The 18294-nt window shown below is 43.9% G+C and overlaps 1 protein-coding gene across 2 annotated transcripts in view; it reads right to left on the minus strand.

The window, feature by feature from the left end:
• Positions 1-13908: 13908 nt before the first annotated feature.
• The window catches only part of stag2b (STAG2 cohesin complex component b), a 31411-nt gene continuing 27025 nt past the window's right edge, over positions 13909-18294 (minus strand). For both annotated transcript variants that reach the window (XM_074648044.1, XM_074648045.1), the window contains exons 33-34: positions 18178-18255; positions 13909-15805 (exon numbers count right to left, since the gene is read on the minus strand). In XM_074648044.1, coding sequence (XP_074504145.1) covers positions 15782-15805; positions 18178-18255 — 102 coding nt within the window. In that variant the 3' untranslated portion in view covers positions 13909-15781. The remainder of the gene's footprint in view (positions 15806-18177; positions 18256-18294) is intronic.

The following is an 18294-nucleotide window of genomic DNA, read 5'->3' on the forward strand; positions in this document are numbered from 1 at the left end:
AAAGATCAGGGGATCACCAAAGTCAGGGGGATTCATCCTCTGGGGACCATGCATGCCTGTACCAAATGTCATGTTAATCCATCAAATAGTATGCATAGCGATCCATCCAATAGTTGTCGAGACATTTCACTTCACATTTGAAAACAAATGTCAACTTCATGGTGGCACTAGAACAAAAGTCACGGCACAGTCGCAAGGATTCATCCTCTTGGAACCATGAATATCTGTACAAAATGCTGTGCCAAACTTTCTACTGTAATAAATGTTGAGATATTTCACAAAATAAGTGAAAAATCTGATCTGCCAGTAGCAATCCAGGAAATGTAATAAGAGAATCACCAAAGTCTGGGGGATTCATCCTCTGGGGACCATGAATGCCTGTACAAAATGTCATGGTAATCCATCAAATAGTGGAGACATATCTGTCTGGACCAAAATGGTGGACCAACAGACCAACATACTGCTAGCATGGGTAAAAATATTCAGTTTATAATTATATAAAAGAGAGAGAAGACAATATCATTTAGAGACAATAAATGACTAAAAAGATAATCATTAGCAAAAAATGGTTGCAGATTAATATTTCCTTCGCCGTCTACCGATTTGTTTCAGCTCTAAAATGGAGAATAGTTCTCTGTAGCTTTTGTTTTCCACTCTCTGAACCTCCAAGATGAACCCTGCTGCCGAGGACATGGTTCCTTCCCAATCTGCTATTTACACTTTGCAAACACTGAAACCATGACATCATCATTCCGGGATGAAGCCACTGCGGTCCTGCAGTCGACCCAGCAACCTCACAGTGAAAATAAATCACAGTTAAAGTGGCCTCCTCTTGCTTTTAATCTGCCCTTAATGAAGTCTGGCGCATTTCCCTCTGGTGTGGCTCCATGACACGGCCGTGATCTACGGGCCGGGCCGGAGACCAGAGGGCTGCGGCCCGGCTGTGTGGAGCTGTGGGACATGTGGCCTCAGCCAACAGAGGGCTATGGATCCAGGTATGAGCGGGGTCCCTTTGGCATGCACGGGGTCAAGTGGTTAACCCTCGTTATCTGGAGAGGACGAGGAACATGTGACTGGGATGTTTCCAGCTGTAATCAATATCGAACAGCCATTAACCACTGAGACAACACACCCTCACAAAGACACACACACAAGCACTTAGCAGCCTGTTTCCCGTCCGTCTCACACACAGTAAAATGTTCTCTAAAGGAAACACAAGGGCACGGTCGCACAAACAACATGGATTCACTTCAAACACTGGGCCCAGTTGAAACAGTGGGAAAACTCTGTTAATGTAAACGGGCTATTTTCGGAGACCCGACACTTGAAAAGTTGTCCTATGAGTTATTCCTGCTGCTTTGATTTCAACTGTAACAGCAGCAGCGAGGCCAAACACAACAGCTGGGGCATCCGCAGACTTCCATTTCCTGTTTGTGGTAACGCTTGATTGCTGTCCAGACGTCTTCCTCCTTTCCTTGCTTCACTCCACCTCCTCTCCTTTACTCATCTCAGCCATCATGACTAACAGGAAAAGCACTGATTACAGACGAATAACAATCTGTGCTAAACATGTCCTCCTCAATTTAACATCCCAGCAGGAGATGTAAGCAAAACCTCTTCTCTTCTCTTCTCTTCTCTTCTCTTCTCTTCTCTTCTCTTCTCTTCTCTTCTCTTCTCTTCTCTTCTCTTGTCTTGTCTTGTCTTGTCTTGTCTTGTCTTGTCTTGTCTTGTCTTGTCTTGTCTTTTCTTCTCTTCTCTTCTCTTCTCTTCTCTTCTCTTCTCTTCTCTTCTCATATCAGTAATTAGGCCTGATAACAAGCCACGCCGATAGATGTTTCGTGTAACCATCTTTGTCTGCACATAAACATCTGGGGATCTTGATAACAATCCTGATTAGTAGCTGGTTGTGATCCTCCTATCTTAACTCACCACAGTATCCTGCATTATACCTTTTCTCAGCCTCTCAGATGAGATTAGAATTTGAAAAGAGAGATCGTTCTTTGATGCTTCATATCAAAAGAACTCGGCGCTCGACAATTCCCCGTTAAAAAAGAAATAGGTAGAAAGTTAGGACATGCACGCACACACACACGTTATTAACTCGCTGTGATTATTTGTTAGGGTAAACTGCAGCTTGTAGGCCGCTGGCCCGGAGGGTTTAGAGAAGAGCTAAATTGACGGAGAGAATATGCCAAATGCTGGCCTGGAGGGGGGATGTTCTGTCCGTTCTAATAGAATTACAAGCCTCTGATAGATGAGTCTTTTCTCCAAGGCTACTTGTCTGTCAAACATTAGGTCACACTCAGCTTCCAGACTCGGGTGAGGGGGGGGGGGGAGCAATAAGAGAGAAGAGGAGGGGTATAGAAGGGGGCTCAGGGCATAGAGAAGAAAACGTCTGGAGAGGTGCCTCACTCCCTGCCAAGAAAATGAGGGCAACAAAAGTGAAAAAGGGTTAGGGGAGAGAGGGAGGAATGAGAGGGTGGGAGCCGGTGAAAGAGAGTGAAATGAGTGAGGGTTAAAGAAAGAGGAGAGAGTGAGGAGGTACAAAAGGGTGCATTCGAATCCGCTCTAATTAAGGCCCGCGTGATGGACAGGACCTGCGGACGTGCCTCCTTTTCTTTCTGAGTGTGTGTGAGAGGACGGTGTGACGGTGGGAGGGGCCCGGGCCTCTAGTAGAGATGTCTACTGCCAGCAGCCTGAATGGGACAAAGACCTGAATAGAAACTTCAAAGCGACCTCTGTGAGCTCGGCCCCCCTCCCCTCCTCTTCTTCACAGTCCCTTGGCTGTGTGATGGTCAACAAGCTCCTGTTCAAGTGGTGTGTGTGTATGTGTGTGTGTGTGCGTTCGCACGGCATGTGCGATTCTGTTTTCCAGTCTGTTATTTTCTGACTGCTACATGCATTTCTTGGCAGCTATGCGTGCAAGTGTGGATTTCAAAGTGTGTCTTTCTTGTGTGAAGATGTGTGTGTTTGCTTTAAAGAGCAGACTGCAGGATGCAGATATAATTGGAGCAGGGGATCTGACTCATTGCTCTCCCCCTCTGAACTGAGCGCTGGCGCTCCTCGGCGGGATTGGAACCGAAACAAGTAGCCCACAGAGCTGACGCGTTGGAGAAATTATTGTTGCTAAATGGTACAGAGGGTTTCGGCGTCTAATTTGATCCCAACGTCCTTACTGATTTTGGCCCGCGTTATGATCTTGCGGCGCGAGTCATCTAATTCTATTTGGCTCCGGCTGCTCAGGGCGTCTAATGATCCTCCACTTATCACCCCTCTCTCTCTCTCTCTCTCTCTTTACAGCAGATACTCCTCAAAGTGGCTCTCCCAGCAGAGCTTAATAGCCTCACACGACTCAACCGAGTTGGAATCTTTCTGGGCCCCTGAGGAAAACAGGAAGGCCCGGGGGTGAGGGCCAGGGCAAGGCTGAAAGATAAGATTTGTGTGTGTATTGTGCGCTTTGGCATGTGTGTGATCATGTGTGTGTTTGCATGCCTCCCTAAGGTATCTGTCCTGTCTGAGCCCCACTTGGATCAGTCAAGAGTCAGGTCGGGCTCCAAAGCCCCTTGGGATCAACATGTCATTGCTGCCTGCCTGGGTGTCACTGACATGGCCTAGGTGACATCATCACTCGGGGACACTGGACAGATGATTCATCTTCCTTCAATACATCAGACCATGGATGTATTAAGAGAACCGGATACAGCGTTGGAGGCGGGGCCCCGTTCATTCCTATGAAAGTTGCTCAGTGGTGCATGATGCCAAAATGGCTCGACTTCCGACTAGAAAAGTATCCAGACTTTCAGGCGATCTTCCGCATCCATTGTCACATGGCTCGATCACGGGGTCTCAACGTCACGCTGTCGTCATGGCTTGCACTGTCGTCACGATCTGGGTCTCATTCACATGAACGGAGGAAGGGAAATAACTCTGGATTCGGCTATTAGTGCGTTTTACAACTTTTAGGACCTAATGATTTAAATAAGTGCTATTAGAGTGTTCGTACTGGGGAGTTGATTTACCTCCAAAAACATAATCCGCTGAGTTACAGACATCTCTTTGCCAATGTAAGTCTATGGGGAAAAAGTCTGAACCTGAACGCTTCCGATTCCTTAATAAATTAAGGTTGATCGCCGTCATGTCCCTTCAGTCTTCCCCCATCCAGTGGCTGGATATTGTTTATCCAGACTTCTATACATATTTGATTTAATCACGTTAGGTTAAGAGTTGTCTGTATATAACCAACGTGTTAATAGCCAACTGTTTGATCTATAGGCTGAGATTTAGTTGGAGACGACAGTCTGATGCTGCTATAACGTTAATGTATGACTGTATTACAGCAGCAGCTTCACACTATATATATATGTGGTCTATAGCTTGGAGCCATAAAGTCCCTCTATTATATCTTTTTTAGGACATGGCAGAGGAACAGATCAGCGTTTTTGGATTTATTGTTGGTGCAACCAACTACAAAGCAACTGTTCAGCGTTATTTATTTGTGCCTTCAAATGAAACTCGTGAGCTCGTGGTTACAACATGGGAAGTCATGTACACAATATGCTTGGCGTTCAAGTGGTTAAGTCGTGAGAACACCGCTGCTAAGCAACGGCAATATTAAACACGACCCCATTTGAAGGCACCATAATTTAAACCGGTTTTAATTAAAGTAGAAGTTCGAAGACATGTATCAACTTCTTCTGGTTACGCTGTTCCCATCCAAGAGGGAGACGGGATTGTTTACCCCAAAAAAGGGGCATGGTCATGCGAGCCTAGTCTGGATGCCGGTCTGATGCATGCTCAGCTCAGGAGCCATTTAGAGTCCAGCTCTAATCAGAGAACAGAACAAAGTAACTCCCAACAACCTCATCAGCGTTGCCTTTTCCCGGTGTAAAGGCGTGGGCCGCTACAGCTTTTGATCATACATTTATACTTTAAGAGGTATTACGGAAGCCGGGTTCTCATAATAACTGTAGAGAAACATCCTCTGAATGTGCCTTTATTTCAAATTTAGCAGTGGCTGTGATCTGTTCCTGGGAAAATCCGCTTCTACTGGAACCATAGAAATCACATTGAGATAACCTTATCCGCACATAGAATGTTATCTGTCATCCTGATTATGTCATATGTTCTCAGCTGAGCAGCGTGAGTGTGTGCAGCTATAAATAAAGAGGCCGTAAAAAAAAACTGGAGGAAGTCTGTAGTGCGTAATGCCCCCACACACACACGCACATACACATAACGCTGTAATTTGTGACACGCCTTTAAGACAAAGAGTAATCACAGCTAATGTAAACACTTGTGCATACGGAACAAAAAGGGGAGCGTTGTACCCTAGCAGGCGCTGCTGCACAAACGGACCTTTAGCAACGTAAGATATACACCCAAAAAAAACCACACTTTAAACCCAGGGAGACATACTGCTAAATCTGAGGATGTCCTTGTTAGTAAGAAGCCGAGGGTACACGAGTGCTCTCAGCCGCATCATCAAAGCCTCGGCAATTACTCCCATGCTCCCTCGCTCTGGCATAAATCTGCTCTTATCTCGGCTCGCTGCAGGATCAGGGAATATCAGCTCCAGCATCTGCTCCATCTACAAACCCCAGCCACTAAAAGCACAACAAAGTGGCTCTGCAGGCATAAATAAAGGAAGGAGGGGCACCGGAAGAAGCGATGGGGAGCCATAGAGAGAGAGAGAAACGAGAGATAGGCAGACGGAGACACTAGGGGTGTGTGTGTGTTCCGGCTTGTCTCATTTGCCTTGAGCGTTTTGGGCTCACACTCACACTGCAATCTGTCAATCAGCCCAGTCAAAAGAAAACTTTACTCCGCTCGGCTCCGGAGGAATTCTTAGAGGAAATGAAGACATATGGAGTGAAGGGAGGTTACCAGCTCGGGTTGGGAGTAAAAGGTCAAAAAGGTGAAGGTTTAGTGGTCAGGGGCAGATATGAAGTCAAGAGCAGCATGTCATATTTATTGCAGGGGTTAACATAATCACTGTTTGTCAAAGGGTCCGTGAACTCCATAGAAGTTAGCTGACTTTTTACATTATTAACAACGTTTTTTTTAGCACAGAGAGACGTCAGCAGATTCCAGGTCTGTTATCGAGAGCAACGTTGCTCACACCTGTATGAAGCGACGGCGATGACGGATGAAACAAGTCTCCCGACTATTTTTAGTTTGTTCTCCTCACGGCCGGACTGAAGCAACATCTTTCATCCTGACCTCTTTATCGCAGCTGTGACCCTGACCTCCCTCCTCCACCTCCCATTCTGTCTCCCGTACCTCCCCGTCCTCTCTGCACTTCCTCTTTCCTCCCTCTATGCCGTCCACTCCCACTCGCCCCAGGTCAACCGCTCCCTGCTCTACAAACACGGCCTCAGAGCTGCATGGCTGGTACATTTCTTCTCCCTGCGATGTGCACTATAGATACTGCTCAAATTTACAACCTATTCAAGGCTATTCGGTTTGCTGAAAGCCCCTCAGCAGGCCCGTTGTGAATCAGAGACAAAATGTTACAAGTAAAGGTTATGAGGAAATTCCTCAGCTCCAGGTGCCCGGCTGAGGGGGTCAGGGGTGAGAGGTGACGGGTCGCACACCACCCCTCAGGGTTCTCTGACCTCACATGACTGACGAATAGTGTGCTAATGAGGACCAGCTCTCTCTTAACTGTGTCTGCACTCTCTCTTCTTGTCTTTGACTCTTTTTTTCCCTTTTCCCCCCCTCCTCACTCTCCTGGGAACCAGGGCTCGAAGTGGGCCGGTACTTCTACATTTCACTCCTTGGCGTACCGTGACTTTTTCTTGCGTGCCGGTACTCTTTTCTGCCCTAAACCATATCAGGTTCTCTGGGAGATTCATAATCATACGACGCAGCGCCTCATAAGCCGTATGAACATAAAAACTATGTGGAGAGCATCTGGATGAACCAACGCACGGCGGCACGGCGGAGGGGGGGAAGAGGGGGGGTGAGAGCGACGCTGCTGTTATTTATCGATATGTCCTTCACGTCCCTTTTGTAAAATGATTAGTGCACTGTTCGTCATAACTTTTTTAGTTGAGAACAACTATAATTAATGAAACATTATTTAAAAGTTTTCTGAATCTGTACTTCTGATTTACAGAATATGACTTTACAGGGCAAACATTTCCAGAAGAATTAAATGTTCAGACGAAGGCTGTGATATACCATATGTAAATAATAAAATAACTATTCAGCTATAGTAAGTTTTGTCCTTAAGCTGTTTTGGAGTTGTCTATAGTAATAATAATGGTCCAAAATGATGTTAAACGGCATAGTTTTAAGTCAAAAACCTTCAAATTGTCTCGGGGAGGACCCCCAAATCCAATATCTCCTTTCATTCACTGCTGAAATTCAGAACGCATCCTGACTGGGACATCCATCCTGCTGTTGATTTCTAGGCATCCTATAATATATTATAGAGAGATACCATAGAGTGCTCCAAAGATGACGTATTTTTGTAGTCCAACCAGGAAGTTAGCATCGCCCTGGTTCCCTCAAAAAAGCCAATGGGGATTTTTACATTCGATTTTGGATTGTTGTAGAAAAATACGCTCTTTGACAAACAAACATTTATGATACGTTTTGTTCCGTAAAATAATCTCCACAAATGAACTCCACTTTTAGATGTTTGAAGTGTAAATGCAATCGCCAGAGGTAAAAAGCACAACGTAAAAAGTATACACAACGAGGCAGTATAGATGACGTTTTGTAGTCTCATTTAGCCACTTGTTACCAACCGCCTTTTTTAAGAAACATAAAGGCTTCCAAATTCACGAGTAGGATATTTACTGACATATTTCATATATCATGGAACAAAACGTTAAAATCTCTGCAGCTTATGTTAACCACAGCCCTTATTTCAGACATCTAATTAAAAACCTATTAAAAAAAACCAGCATTCCAGACGAGGGAACCGGAAGAGCTAAAATACTAACTCATTTCCGGGTTTTAGGACTCATTCCTGTAGCACTCATAGGCTACGAATAACACAGGAAAGCACTTTAACTATTAACACTATGGGTAAATACACAAACGCACCACCATAACCCTATAATGTTCCAGTTGGAATATTATTGGAGTATTATAGGCCTACCCTAGAAGATGAATAGCCCAAGTATAATAATATAGCAATAAAACCACAGCTGATAATGACTGACACAGTATAACATGCTTAAAGAAATAATAACAAATAAATAGGAGCAAGGGATTGCTAATACCGGCTGATACACAAGCAGTATGTGAATAAGGGGAGTACTTTTTTTCCACTCCAAGCACTGCCGGAGACGGACTGATCTGGCAGCAGAAGAGTTGTAATAGTTTCTACCTGCTGAACCTTTAAAGTACCCCTCCATCTGTCGTCTCCCTTGGATTTATAATTATCATCATATCACATTCAAACCGGCCGATGTCGCACTCTTACATAACCTAACCCCTATCCAGCGGCGCATGCAATACTTAAGAATAGATTGAATAAATTATTATTGGGTGAGGTGTTAAATCTTGGCCGGCTATAGAAGTGCTCTCTTTCTAATGAGGCTCTCTGGCTTGTATCCGCGCATGAAGGGAAGTGAAGAGAGCTAATCACAGGCACATGCATGGGCCTCCCGCCCACGCATGCACACACAGACACACCCTGCACATACCCCCCCCGCACATATCTCAGACGTGGACATTGCACACACACATTTAACCCACGCCCGCAACCTCGGGTCGTTTGCACAGTCATATCACAGAGCCAATTAAAGAGATGAGTCTTATTAGCAGAGGTGGCCCGGCCCTCGTTTATCACCGGGGTTTCCTGGCAGGGGCTGGTGACACGCGGCGCTCTCCGTCATCTTTATTAGACCTGTCTCATCACGCCCTTATGAGACACTCATCCAAACTTTACCGAGACTCATGATTTAGCAGAGCTGGCTTGGCCCAGAAATGCGTTCAGTCATCTGCAGGTCACCTTTGAATGAGCTTCAAGGGATTTAAAAAAAAAAAAAAAAATGGAGGCCTCTTGTGTGGCGCAGTGCTACCTCGCAGACTTGCATGTTTTCAGAGTTTTCCCCCCCTAATTGAAAACCTTGTTTTCTCTTCCTGCCGTGGGGGGAAGGGGGGGACCACTATTATCCTCGCTTGCAAAGCTCAGGCCCACTGGGACGAGCGAAAGTGGCTCCACAACAATGATGTGAGGCGAGGAGAGAAGGTGTGGAGAATCAGATTCCAGGGTGAAGCCGGGGTAAATATCACTCCGCTCCCAGCTGAAAACTCCTTGTTTTCTCGCCTCACGGGGTCGAATGCCCCGCGCTCAGACCTCCGGACCACCTGCAGCTCTGCCGATGACAGATTCCCTCCACACCGCTGGACCATCTCAGCCCTCGGTGTCGAAGGCATACTAATCCTCCTGCTTCTGTCCTCTAGGTACAATGGCCCTGTCACTCGTTCACTCATTCAGCATACCTTTAGCCGCTCTGCCCCGTGTGTCAATACGAAGCGAACCGACAGGAGGCAGACAGTAGGTTGAGGTTCCCACGACGCTCTATTCATAGCCTTCCACTGGAATCTCTGACCTGTTCTGGCCTGTCTCATGAAACCTGCTCCTCATAATGAAGGCCATTGATCCTTTTCTCATTCCGCATTCACCTTGACATCTCTGTTACGGCCCACAGAGCGTCTCCTCTTAAGCCGGCAGAGATTCTTTCCCTTTATATTTGGTTACCAGATATTTTATTGGGTGCGCAGGGCATTGTTGGAGAGATGGCACAGAAATGTCAAGGATGGGGTGTTAGGCTACTGCAGCGCACCGTGGGGCACTGGAAGATGAGTCTGGACATTTGAGCGCCAGTGGCCTGGAAGTCGGCCTATCTGTGTGCGAGTAATCGGAGGCAGGTCCTGGTAAAAAGATTTTCCAGGGTGAGCTGCTTTCCTCCGCCTCGTCCAAACCGAGCAGATTACAAGCAATGCTCTCATTGATGATTAATCCGTGGAATTAAAAATCTGCGAGTTCATCTACTTGCGGAGAAGTCTCGTCCTTTAAGTACACAGCTTTTCTGAGCGTTATTTAAAAGTGGTTGTGTTAAATACAGAGCATACATGTAGAGCCTGTTTTAAAGGGACTGTATGTAGCTTTTTATACGTATAAATTGTTTTTTATTGCCAATGTGTGAACATATGCTTTTAATGTGAAGAACCCAGGCCTGTTTTTCCGGGAAAATCCAACGGAATGTGATGTCATGCCTTATGGTACATGTCCACAGGCTCCGTCCTTTCCACGCTTCTCATTCATTTTCTATATAAGCAGCCGTGAAATGCATTCCGGTAGCGTGGCAGCGCGATTCGAGAAACGGACCATCACGTCGCCTGCTCCTCATTTGCATAAAATTGAGGTCCAGGCTACTTTATGCAAATCAGGGGCGTCAGATCCAAAATAAAGTCAGATTTCGCAACCGCATGGCTTATTTCTCCCATAAAATGTTTTCAGAAACACATTTCGGTGAACTATTTTTGTGAAATCTCCCAAATGTTCCCAAACGAGCCGCCATGTTGGTTCTGGTTTGAAAACTGGGAGCAGCAGCCCATGAGGAAAAGCGTTCGTCCAATCAAGTGCCTTTGGTCTAGTGGCAGCCCATCAAGCGTCCAGTGCTGGGAAGCGAGACGATCACTCGTGATAAAAAACACCCCTGTGGACACGTACCATTAGCCATAGCTCCGCTAACGCCAACAAATGACCAGCCCCAACCACAACTCAGACTCCAACACAAACTCCACAGAAGCACAAAAAAACAAAGTTATATCTAGTGAAGCCCGTTTTGCAAAACAGGAATGTGACCGACGTCGGGCGAAAACTAGTGTTGTGGGAGAATAGCAGAGCTAGTGCGAAGAGTGTGTGAACGTGGGAAGTGAGTGATGAAGCAAGTGAGAGAGAGCGGTGGCGAGTGTGTGCGAAAACGATCGAGCAGCGGAGCAGAAGAGAGTTAGTTTTGCTTTGAGTATATCGAGGGAATGTACAGTGGAAGTTGCAGTTTGTGCAGAAATTGCCGCTGAGTGGAGTCACGGGGGTTAACTCCGGAGCGAGTAACGTTATCGACTCCAGCCAAGGAGAACAAAACTACGGTGTCTGCCGTGTGCCTTCACTTCTGACCACGGTCAGGAGGCTGAAACAGGAAAGTGATATTGTGGTTTCAGCTGGCTAATGCTAATAAACATGATGCTTGTCAACCACGCTCAGTCTCGTGTGTGTCGCCTCACTGTTTTGACCGACGCGCGTGTCTTCGTAGTGCGAGTACAAGCGCGAGCAACAGGACACTGACTGTCGTTGACTCAACAGCCACAGGTGTCACTGCTAACAAGCCATTTCTGATTCTTACAGAGAGTCCCTTTAAGTTGCCATGAAATACTTCTCAGATCCTGTTAGATTAGTTTCCCTCAGTGTGAGTCATGATTCCCAGTCCTCCTTGACCCTCTTTGAGGTCTCAACACTAGCTCAACTGATAGGCCCCCGCAGAGGCCTTTGGGGTTATCAGGAGCAAACACAAACTAGAAGCCCTGTGGCTCTGATTGAAACCGAGCAGCCCTGACCTCAGAAACACAACTTAACCCGAGCCCATGCTCTGCTCTGGGAACAAACCATAGAGAGAAAAGTAGACAGAAAATAATCGTTTAGGCACAGAAGCGTGAGATGTGACATAAAGCACCTCCTCATAAAACTGGTTTGACAACATGACAACGAATCGAAAATTTCCCTTTTGGTCTCTTTCTGCATGAACACCACTAACAGCGCGTTACAGAAAAAAAGGGCTGACAGCTCAGAAGACAATCAAGCAGGGGCTGTGCCGAGGTAAGTGCCTTTTTTTCTCCACACATTATTCTGATAGGCGACATGTGACTGACGCAGTGAGAGACGGGCCTCTTCATGTATCACAGGCTGCTGGACATGAAGGGGAGCTCTCTGCCACGCAGGGTTCCCATTCTAATACGAACCGCATTGATCTGAGCTCCTCTTTATTAATCATGCACTTAACACACAAGTCTGTGTTGCTTTCATCCATTCTTCCGCTACCTCATGTTCCCACTTTTATCATTACGGCAACTATGGCGCTCTTTGTCTGGGCAGAACAAGACATTACTCTCACTAGGATGGGGCCTTTTGATGGTCGACACAAATGTAAAAGCTGTCACACACCGAGAGATGTGTTGCGCTGAAGATGCAGAGTGCCTGAGAATACATATTCAAAGGCTTTTTCAGCAAAGTGCAAAAGATACATATATTAGAAAGAGTGACACCATGTACAGTAATAGCTCTGCCATTGTGGGGAGATGAGATGTCCGCCTTGGACTATACCGCCCCCTTGTGCTAATAAAGTGAATAACTGTAAAGTGAAGTGCCACCCCAACTAAACTATATATTTTAAGGACTGTCAGTTTTCAAACTAGAGTGAAGATGCTGGCACCATAGGAAACTAGAAAACCTAAGGAATCCATTGGTGCCAACCATATCATACTAGCTTATCATGAAGGAGGTTAAATAACGCTCCAAACTTAAGCTAAATTTTGGCGAGGAAAAACTGGCATGGCCATTTTCAAAGGGGTCCCTTGACCTCTGACCTCAAGATATGTGAATGAAAATGGGTTCTATGGGTACCCACGAGTCTCCCCTTTACAGAGATGCCCACTTTATGATAATCACATGCAGTTTGGAGCAAGTCATAGTCAAGTCAGCACACTGACACACTGACAGCTGTTGTTGCCTGTTGGGCTGCAGTTTGCCATGTTATGATTTGAGCATATTATTTTAATGCTAAATGCAGTACCTGTGAGGGTTTCTGGAATATATTTGTCATTGTTTTGTGTTAATTGATTTCCAATAATAAATATATACATACATTTATATACTTGCCCACTCCCATGTTGATAAGAGTATTAAATACTTGACAAATCTCCCTTTACAGTTTGAACAAATAAAAAGGTGCGATACTTTGCGATTAATCACAATAAAATATTTTCATTAATTAACAACCCTAATTTTTTTTCTAAATGTGCAGAGGAAAAAAAAACAAGATAAACTGTGCAGCCTGGATGTGATTAACCCCAGCATTAGTTGTATTAAGTTCATTGAAGAGCTACAGCGATTAATCGATTAGTTGTCAAATATTAAGCCAGGCAGCTGGTTCTTAGCTGGCGTCTGGGGACTTGCATTTATATAGCGATCACTCAGAGTGCTTTATACTACATGTCAGCATTCACACTGCGATGGCACAGCCTTCAAGAACAGTGTCAAGAACACCCTCGACATGTGACCGGAGGAGCCGGGGATCGAACACCGACCTTCCGACGCTATGAACTAACAAGGCTTACTGAGAATTTCAGGGCTTTTGGAGATTTCTGTGGATGTATCAGAGTTTTGAGGTTTTTAAATTTTTGTCCTCCCGAGTATCAGATTTCAAGCAACCGTTTCTTGCTGCACAAACATTGTATCCAGTATTGTGACTGTAAAATAATCAGATCATGAGTCTCCAGATGTAACATCTGGCCTTAATGTCCTAAGACCAGATGTTACATTAGTATAAACAACAGCAACTACTGTTGCCTCCTAAATACTGAATTAATCGCCAACTATTTTAATACTCGATTAATTGGTTTGCGTAATTTTTTAAGCAAAGTAATTAAATGTGAATATTTTCTGGTTTCTTTACTCCTCTATGACAGTAAACTGGATATCTTTGAGTTGTGGACAAAACAAGACATTTGAGGACATCATCTTTGGCTTTGGGAAACACTGATTGACAATTTTCAACATTTTATAAACCAAACAACGATCAGAGAGAATAATCAACAGATTAATAAATTTAAAATGATCGTTAGTATCAGCCCTAGCTCATTGTGGTCAAAAGTAAAAAGTACCACAGATGAAATGTGTTGATTTTTATTCAAAAGTTACTGTCTCCAGACAAGTACAAATCAGAAAACAGAGTGACTGAAAGAGGATGGGATAATAGACAACAACTTAGAGTGTAGGCAAGAGTGCAGAAAAAAAATAATAAAACACAGAAATGGCCAAAAAGGAAGGAGAAAAAAAAATTAAATTTTGTATATATACACATGATCTAATAAGAATTTATACCAATGTAGTGGTAAGTAACAAACAATAAACAGTACTTTTTCCTTAAAAGAATTTTCTTTTTTACTTACATAAAATAATTAGGCAAAAACACATATAGGCTGTTCATCTACTTTATCACATTACATCTGACCACCTCATGTTTCATGTTCTAAGAAGCCAATTATCCACCTTTAAACATGACCGATCCTCTGGCATGGAAGATTACTGTGAGAGAAGGTGACCTTCACAAGCATGTTTAAGGCTTAAGCATGGAATGACTACAAAATAAAAACCTCAGTAGACAAAACATTTCATTAAAACTTGTGTGTGACAAATATATGTCAAAATCTAAGCTTTTTGTCTAGCTGCCACAGCGCTGCTGAATAACTTTTCATCTTCAGTATTGTCTGAATGACTACCTTTCACTTTTGAAATCTTTAAGTATTTTTGTGACAGGACTTTTTAATGTTGAGAAAAAACCTTAAAGCTGAATTTCACAAGTCGTTTTCATTAGTTTTATCCAAACTAATTTACATGTAGGAAAAAAGGTAGAAACCCGAAGACATTATCAAGACAAAAAAGAAAAAAAAACATAAAAATACAAATTTAAAAATCTTCCTTGACGCATGGCTTCACATGCTTTTTTTTTTTTTTTTAAGTTTTACTTACATTTCTCAAACTTTTGTGACTGAAGGTTGAAAAGTTGAAAATAAGAAAACCAAAAGCACATATATAAAATCAGCACCGATTCATATATAACTTTTATTTAAAATGTAGAGATACCCATTTCAACATTATGCTGCTGGATTTTAAAGAGAAAAAAGACGTGTAATTCTTTGAGTGAGCTGCGGTCTGCCAGAGCCCACACAGTGGCACTACTGGGAGAGAAATCTGCTCATTGTTGGGGGGAGAAGGGGACACATTTTATCTAGTAGATGGAGGTTAAGGAGTGGTCCAAATCTTGGGGTAAGCTCTAGGACTTACTGCTTAACAGTGTGGAGCGTTCAGTGGACTCTGGGAATCTTCACAGCATAAAGGGATCATGACTGATTCTACGTGACACCTCACCATCTTAACCACCAGTGGTTACCAGGACCTCAAAATCAGGCCCAACAACAGGGAGAAGAAACTTAGGAGATAGAGGGAGAAAAAAAAAAAAAGGAGCACAGAAACGTAAAGACCTCCATCCACTTGGCTAACACAGTACAAGCAAGCTACTACAGTCTGTTTATAAATTACTACTTCACACCTGGTAACTTACTACAATTGTAAAAAGGGTTAGACATAAACAAAAAATGTATCTTAAGTTAAACACACCAATTCATCCCCGTTTAAAAAAAAAAAAAAAGGAAAGAGGAAAAAAGAAAAAGCTATTATGGATTTTTCTTCAGACATGTCTCATTTCTAATAGGTTTTGGAAGTGGCCTGTTACACTATTTCTCAACAGGAAGAGCTTACCCAAGATTATAAAAGTAAATATTTGAAACAATGTCCTCTCTGAGCAAGCAACACTGAGTGTGGGTTGTCATTGGTCCACGTGGAGTACAAGCCAGACGGTTTTTTTTGTTTTGTTTTTTGCTTTTTCTTACAGAAAACACTTCTGTTTTCGCATCTAAAATTCTCTTTAAATACAAAGCGCCTCTTCTGTTATCCCAGCGTCAAAATCATCTGGATATTAGCTTAAAACATGGACACCCCAAGGACCTAGAGGAGACCAAAAAAGGAAAAAGAAACAAACGTTAATAACCAGTTATAAAGTTAAAAAATAATGATCTAATCCCAAGTGCTTGACAATTTATTCTATTGACAACTATTTGCTTCTGCAAATTAAAGCTACTACGAGGAACTTTTATTTTGTGTTGATTTTGGCGGTCCCCGCGGAAAAAAAGCGGTAGTGTTTCCAAGCACCAGAGTCCCTTTACTGCAGCAAGGCAGTCCTGGTTCTCCCTTGCCTCCCTTCCCTCTAGCAGCGTGGTGTCAGCTCTCAGCAGGGAGGCAAAGCTCTGCTCCTGGCCAGAGGAGGAGACGCTGCTGCCAGGCACTTTCCATCTCCCGCCGGAGCACCGACTGCATTTTTAAGGCGGCAGCGAAGCCGGATCGATCTGGGTCTGTCCGTGGTGGGCTGGTCGCTGCCTGAGGCCCCGCTGGAGTCTGAGCTGAAGGAGTTTCTGGTGAATCTGCGTGATTTTGCGCAGAATCCGACCCGTTGGCACTGATGACGAGCATTAAGAATAACTATATAGAAATAGCCAATCTTCTTGCTGATGGTCTTGTTTACTTGCAGTATGTAGGTCATATAGAGGCATCCATATTCAATTCAGACTGTTTCATAACCAGTATAAAAAAGTTCCTCATAGTAACTTTAATTAAATAAAAGTTAGAGTTGTTCCAATACCAGTATTGGAAATGCTTCCGATACTGCCCAAAAGTCGGGATCGGGTAACGCCGAGTACGTCAGTCCATGCACCGATCCGATACCATAATTCATTAACCCAGGTAGAAAAAAAACAGAAATCAATTCTTCTTCGTAGCCCTCACTGTGCTGTCGCCCTGGATGTATCATGGCTGCCACTGGCAACTACTGTTTTAGAGCAGCGAAGAAGAACTGATTGCAGGTAGTTTGTCTCGTGACGATAGCAAACAACAACAATGCGGTGCTAGTGGAGAGTGTAACGGTAGTCAGACCGAGAAAAATGTCAGCCATTTGGCAATATTTCACAGTGGAAAATCCAACATAATAATTATATAAGTTGTATAATAATAATAAATAATAATAACATCAACAATTATATATTTTTTTATAACGCTGGTATGGGATCGGTACTCGGTAGCGGCTGATACCGCAAGTTCAGCTATCACACTCTGTATCTGTAAGGAAAAAATGGTATCGGAACATCTCTAATAAAGTGTTACTTGTGTCATCTATGAAGTTAGTGAGGTGCACCACTGTCAGATTAAGAGTACAGTACAGTAGTTGCTGTCAAGGTGTTTAAGGGGAGAAGGTAATCGACCCGAGTATCTAAAATTAAAGTCCAGTCCAACAGACCATTTTCTCCAATTGTCTAATATCCAACAAAATTAAATTTAACAATGCTTTAACTGAAGCCAGCTCGCAGCAAAAATGTAGTGTATTAATTGCTGGCCGTTTGATAGTTTTGATATCACACTGCATTAACTCCATTTGACTTTCTGTCTGCCGTTTCAAAATAAAACCTACCGTACAGCCACATCATTCCTAACACTGTGTAGAACAAATTCAGAGCGGAAAAAATGGATCTGAGGCAGACTTGTTCTGAGCTGGTCGTGTCAAGTGCCAAAAGCTGAGCAGCTAAGTGCGCCGCTGCGTGTTGTTTCTTTGCTGGGAAAGAGCTTAATAGAACAAGACGCTACGTGTTTGCTGAAGAGAAAACTGTTTTCTGCTGTGATATTTTTAGTGACAATGAAATTATTCAAAGTTGACATAAAACACCCACTCATGTTTTCAGTGCTCTGCACTGAGGCAGTGTCTGAGGAGTGCTGCATTTCAAAGCCCAGAGTGAGAACAAGCCCTGAGGCAAATCCCCAGGGTTCCTTAAGGTTGGGACATGTTGAAACAAGAATTTAAGGTCGGAAGTACATTTCGGAAATAAATCAAATTTGGTGTGTTTACAGAGGCAAAAGTAGTGGCCTTGCAACCAATAGGAAGTGTTGTGTTTGGCTGCAGAGCGCACAGGCTGGTCAGATGAACTTGTCTGAATGTTTTGCACAGCCTCATTCAGCGCCCCAAATACAACACGCTTGCTAATGGTCCATGTGATGTGACTGGTTGCAAGCCATCTAGTCTCGATTTACTTCCATAGAGTCAAACTCATTTTAGAGCACCTCTGTTTACTTTGTTTAAGCAAATCACAAGTTGTATCAGCTGTCACTGTGTCTCACAAGCTTCTCCAGCCGACTATTACACAAACACACCTGGAATCTCCATGAGCATGATGTATTTATTTGTATGCGTGTGCATAGTGTATGTGTGAGAGCCTGGAGGTGGTCAGCATACAAGGTGAAACAAATCTAAGTGATAGAGTGTAGCTGCTCCTTACCGATTCATCCATGATAGAAGCGGGGTCAAAGTAGTCGGGCTTGAGCTCAGACCTTTCACGGCGGTTCTTTGAGGGCGGCTGGAAGAGAAAGACCGTGTTTAGAGCGGAAACTCCAAC

The sequence above is a fragment of the Sebastes fasciatus genome, chromosome 10, assembly GCF_043250625.1.
Source record: "Sebastes fasciatus isolate fSebFas1 chromosome 10, fSebFas1.pri, whole genome shotgun sequence".
NCBI classification, from domain to species: domain Eukaryota; kingdom Metazoa; phylum Chordata; class Actinopteri; order Perciformes; family Sebastidae; genus Sebastes; species Sebastes fasciatus.